At 54.7% G+C, this 5,625-nt stretch overlaps 1 protein-coding gene across 1 annotated transcript; it reads right to left on the bottom strand.

Moving 5' to 3' along the window:
- Positions 1-1,161: 1,161 nt before the first annotated feature.
- On the bottom strand, positions 1,162-2,088 carry LOC103210678 (taste receptor type 2 member 41-like). Its single transcript, XM_007956592.1, has one exon. The coding sequence runs from the start codon at positions 2,086-2,088 to the stop codon at positions 1,162-1,164; it is 927 nt and encodes a 308-aa protein (XP_007954783.1).
- Positions 2,089-5,625: the final 3,537 nt, after the last annotated feature.

The raw sequence follows: 5,625 nt of genomic DNA, 5'->3' as shown, positions 1-5,625 counted from the left end.
ACGAACCTTCTGGTTAGCAGTCAAATGCCATAGGCACTATGCCCAGGGCTCCTAGATAAGGGCCTTGGCCTTCCAGAGTCCCACTCTCTAAGGAGATCCAGGCCCACTTGAGCATTGAACTGCTTCCCAGTGACCCTCACCCACCATTAGTGGCTGTCTTCATCTCAGGCACATGTATTGTGCCTCTGCCCTACACACACACACACACACACACACATACACATATCTATTTACAGAAATTGAAAACTCCTGAAATTTGCAGATTGATGCCTTTTAGCAAAAACCTATGTGCCTGCCTCTGAGACACCTAAATCTACTTAAAATTTCCTCCAAAAGTATTTCTAAAAAGTTTGCATTTTAATTGGAGCAAATAATTTTAAAGCAATATTTAGACATAAAATTTAATAGAGTTTTTTTAAAAGAAGTTTTAGACACAAACTAAGTGAAACCCTTGAGTCTTTGTTTTTCAGAATGAAAATTACATGTTTATCCAACACAGATGTGACATTGTGACATTTGCTTGGGGAAAAGAAAATTCCAGAGTGTATTTGAAAAAGAAGAAGTTCGCAGTGTGTCTCTGTCTAGAGGAATAACAAACACGAGGTCTGGCTGCCACTCAGGCTTCAGAAGAACAGAAAATCTAACGCAGAAAGTGGAATGGGAAGGAAAAACGGGAGGGGGGGTGAGTGACAACGCAGGCTCTGGAAGAGAGAAAGGACCTCCGTACACGGACCGGCCACGAGACCCAGAGCCCCGACGCCGCCCCTCCGGCCTCTCCTGGTCACCACTGCCTCGTCCGTCCACCAAGGTCGCTGCGCCCCATCCACACGCAGGCTCAGCCCCTGACACGCTCATTTCCTCCGAATTCCCCGGAGGCAGCTGAGCCGACTGAGCCGTGTAATCGCGGCTTTTAGCTGCGGACGCCCGGATAGCAAGCACAGAGGCTAGGAACACCGTGGGCAGACCTCAGGACAGCGCTGCTCCCATGGGACCCTCGCCCCGTTTGCATAGTAACCCTAACAGCTCAGAGAGGCCCCAAGTTTATTCCTCCTCTTCTTCCCAGCCCGGAGCCCCCTGTGTCCGTGGGGACACTTCCGTGAGGCGCACTGTGGCCCTGCGGTCTCCAGTTTCTTGGCGGGTCTGGGTAGGAAGCCCACGCCCCTAGGCCACCCTGAAGCCCCTGGCCAGCAGCAGCAGCTGCCGGCACACACCTCGGAGCTTGAGGTTGCCAAGGATGAGGACGAAGGGGTGGAGCGAGGTGCACAGATAGATCAGAATCTGCCACGGCCAGTACCAGTCGCTCTCCGAGGAGAAGAAGCCCGCCGCGTCGATGACCAGGGACAAGAAGGACAGCGCGTAGAGGACAAGGAAGGAGACAAGGGATTTGAGCACGCGCGCGTGCGCCTGGGTGCGCGGGTCCCGCAGGCCGGGCGCGTGGGGCCGCATCCTGCGCGTGTGTCTGCGCAGGGAACGGATGAGCAGCGCCATGGAGGCCACGAACAGTGAGCAGGGCACCGACAGGGTGACCAGCTTCAGCGGCAGGAAATAGTGGATCTCCAGCTGGTGGCTCCACGCCCGGTAGGACTGGTTCCCCACGAAGTCGGCGATCAAGAAGCCCTGGTACATGGAGTGGTTCCCCCCGAAGAACAGCAGGGTGACCACGGTGGACACGGCCAGGGAGCCGAGCAGCAGCCAGGGCACGGAGGCCGGCAGCTTCCACTTGAGCCAGAGGAAGGCAGGGTGGCCGAAGCTGGCGATCTTGGCGCAGAAAAGCACACTGAGCCAAGTGCCCAGCCAGAAGGTGGCCGAGTTGAGGAAGTCCCAGTGCAGGCCGAAGAGCTGGCGCGCCGGCCCGCTGGAGTACTGCCCCAGGTGCAGCGTGTAGTACAAATTGTTGGCCAGCCCCACCCACTGCAGGCAGAAGCGCGAGGCGCCCAGACTGAGCAGCACCAGGTCGGGGGCCAGCAGCCGGCCCTGGAGCCACCACTCGCCGCCCAGCACCAGCACGATGAAGCCGTTGGCCCCGATGCCCAGCAGGCACAGCAGCACGAAGACAAGCATGAAGAAGGCGGAGAGCGCCGGCAACATTGCGCAGCCACCCGCGTCCTGGCGCCTCGCGGCAAGAAGGCTGGGAACCCTGGCTCAGAACCCTCTCACTCAGAGCCGGAGGAAGGCAGCTGGCAGGCCCAGGCAGGATGCAAATGGGCCCAGGCTGGGTTACCTCTGCCTGCCCGTGGCCCCTCATTTGCCTCTCGCTTTTGCCGTGGTCGGCATCAACACTGAGGGCCTGTGATGGTCTTGTTCTCCCGTGTGGCCTCCCCCACACACAGCATCTCCCCATCAGACCATTCTCCAGGCTCCAAGCCCAGAGGCAGCAACTCTAGGGAGAAGTTCACAGCCCAGAAAGCCATAAACCCAGCTGCTGTGGCGTTCACTCGGGCTCAGAATGACTCCGTTTGGGTTGGAGAAGACTGGGCGCCGCAGGGTTTGGACGGCTGATCCCTCTGCAGGGGCCTGTGGGTGGACTGGAACCACCAACCTTTCCATCAACAGCCAAGTGCGTCACTGTGTGCAGCACTGCTCTGGTTCCCCGTGCCGCTCTGACAGGAATATACCCCAAACGGGAGGCTTGAACAAACAGGAGTTTATTCTCTCACAGTTTGGAGGCTTTAAGTCCAAGTTCAAAGTGCCAGCCTCTAAGGGCTGGATGAAAGCCCCTCAGCCTTGGGCCTCAGCTCTGCCTCCTGCTCCCGGCCCACTGAAGCTAGAGGCTTTTCTTCACTCAGACAGCTTGCTGGCTGCTGAGGCTGACAAGTCCAAGGTTGACAAGTAAAAAGGCACAGCTCTGTTGTTACCAAACAACAAAACAGGCAAGTGTTTCAAGTCCATTGAAAGTCCCAAGATGGGCAGAGCATGGTATTCTGCTGAACAACAACATGGCTACATGCAAGGTTCAAGCATGCCGTGAGTTAGAGACTATTCCCAAAGCTGCTGCTTATATGTGGGAAGCAGATTATATCCCTAAAGCAGCTGCTTGTGGTAGGTCCCACCATGGAGTTCATTGCCAGTCTCACCATGGGGAATAACTACCACCAGCTGCCCAGCCACTCAACCAGGCCCAGCCAAGCTGACACACAACCTTAACTACCACAAGCACCCATGGACTTCTCGGGAAAGTAGCTAAGCTAGAGGCTAAAGAAAGGTGCTCTGGGGTGCAGAGCCTAAGGCCTTTGGCTGCTAACCAAAAGGCTGGTGGTTCAAACCCACCAGCCACTCTGCGGAAGGAAGGAAGATGGGGCAATCTACTCTTGTAAAGATGTACCACCTTGGAAACCCAATGGGGTCACTATGAGTTGTAATCAAGTCGATGGCAGTGGGGTTGGTTTGGGTTTTTGAGAAGCTGGAGAAGGCTGCTCCAGTGAACATGGCTTCCTGCACATCCTACTCACCTTTAGGAGGCCATCCTTTCAAGGTCCACTAGCTCTGTCTATCTCTGTCCTTAAATCTTTCAGGGTTCCTGAGGCATGAATGACTGTTAATTTCTAAGCTGGTTTGATGTTCCCGTGAGAGAATCTACCTCCTAGAGCCGTAGGAGACCCCAGGCCCCTGCTTCTAGCTGGGTGTGGGTAGGAGGCCACCCTCAGGTCCCAAGACCACAGCTTCTTGCCAAGTGGGCTTTTCCACATGGCTGCTTCCTTCATCAAGCCACTAAGGGTCTCTAGAGGGAGTCTACCCAAGACAAGACTCCATAACCAATTGCAGGAGTGACAGCCCACCCCATTGTCATGTTCCATTGGCTAGAAGCAAGGCAGGCCCTGGTGACACTCCACGGAGGGGTCTCACAGAGGCTGACTGGGTACCAGGGGTGGCAGCTTTCCTGAGGTGGAAGCCCGGAGGGGCTGACATGTGATCAGGAGCCTGCAAATCTGGAAGGCGCATTTGACAGGATTTGCCATGCAGGGGTGAGAGGAGAGGGTTGGAGGATGGAGCCTACATGGTCGGCTTTGGGACCGGGGAGGCTGTGGAGCCATTTACCAAGAAGAAGGAGGCTAGAAGTGTCATGACTTCAGCTTTGGTTGTGTCGACCTGGACATGCCTGCCTGATCTCTGGTCGAGACATGAAGTAGATGCTTGACATGTTAGCCTGGGCCTCGCTGAAGAGGTAGGGCTGGAGGGACAGGCTTGGTAGCATCAACCCTGGCACGGTGCTTCAAGGCATTGCACTGGGTGAGATCACCCAGAGGAGGACACAGTCAGGGCCATACAGGCACTAGCAGGCCTGCACCTCCGTCTTCAGGGGCTGGAGTCCGTTTGGCTGAGCCTGGAGTGGAGAGCACCCAGCCCTTGGGCTGCTGCTGGGAGGGTGGGCTGACCAGGCTGGAATGAGGAACATGCTGTGGAGAGTCACGGTCTCCCTCGCGCTGTGCTCCCCAGGAGACGCCCAGAGGTGGGCACGGCAGCGGGCTCAGTGTTTGCAGCCAAAGGGAAAGGCTGTCCTGGAAGATGACCCATGGATTTCCTGGAGCCCCTTGTTGGTACCCGAGCCTAGAAAAGCATCAGTGTGGACCTCTGCCCTGTGTGAGAGTGTGTGGGTAACACTGTTGGCAGAGAGAGAGAGAGAGAGTGTGTGTGTGTGTATGAGAGAGAGACAGAGTGTATGTGAGAGTATGTGTGTGTGAGACAGAGTGTGTGCAAGAGAGAATGTGTGAGAAAGTGAGTGTGTGTGTGTGAGAGAGAGAAGATATGTGTGTGAGAGTTTGTGTGCTATGTGTGAAAGAGCCAGAGTGTATGTTTGAGAGAGTCTGCGTGTGAGAGAGACAGTGTGTATGTGTGTGTATGTATGAGAGACAGAGTGTGGGGGCAGGGAGGGAGAGAAAGAGTATGTGTGTGAGTGTGTGTGAGAGAGAAAGATTGTGTGTGAGAGAGAGAGTGTGTGTGAGTGTGTGAGAGAAAGAATGTGTGTGAGAGAAAGAAAGTGTGTGTGTGTGAGTGTGTGAGAGAGAAAGAGTCTGTGTGAGAGTGTGTGTGAGTGTGTAAGAGAAAGAATATGTGTGAGAAAGAGTGTGTGAGTGTGTAAGAGAAAGAATGTGTGTGAGAAAGAGTGTGTGTGTGAGTGTGTGAGAGAGAAAGATGGTGTGTGGGGGGGAGAGATAAAGAGTGTGTGTGTGAGTGTGTGTGTGAGAGAGAAAGATGGTGTGTGTGTGAGTGTGTGTGAGAGAGAAAGAACCATTAAGACTTTTGAGACAAAACAGACTGCTGGAAGTAAGTGTCCCCACAGCGGCAGAGAGCAAAAAATATCATGGACAAATATGGTGCCAAGGACAGACAGAGACAATATCACATTTATCTCTAGTGGTTAAAAATAATTAAGTCAACACACAAGAAAGCATGCTTCTTGGAACGTAATGTAACTTGAAATAACATCGACTGGGAACGTGGGTACGGCCGGCCCATGGGTGCCTCTTTGAAGAGAGGAAACAGAAGGTTGGAAACCCGAGCCACTGCCCTGTCGAGCCTTTGCCCTGTCGAGCCTTTGCCCTGTCGAGCCTTTGCCCTGTCGAGCCTGTGCCCTGTCGAGCCTGTGCCCTGTCGAGCCTTTGCCCTGTCGAGCCTTTGCCCTGTCGA

Source organism: Orycteropus afer, unplaced genomic scaffold (assembly GCF_000298275.1).
Source record: "Orycteropus afer afer isolate SDZICR_OR568_19922 unplaced genomic scaffold, OryAfe1.0 scaffold00638, whole genome shotgun sequence".
Taxonomy (NCBI): Eukaryota; Metazoa; Chordata; class Mammalia; order Tubulidentata; family Orycteropodidae; genus Orycteropus; species Orycteropus afer.
This window is presented reverse-complemented; position numbering and strand designations above follow the sequence as displayed.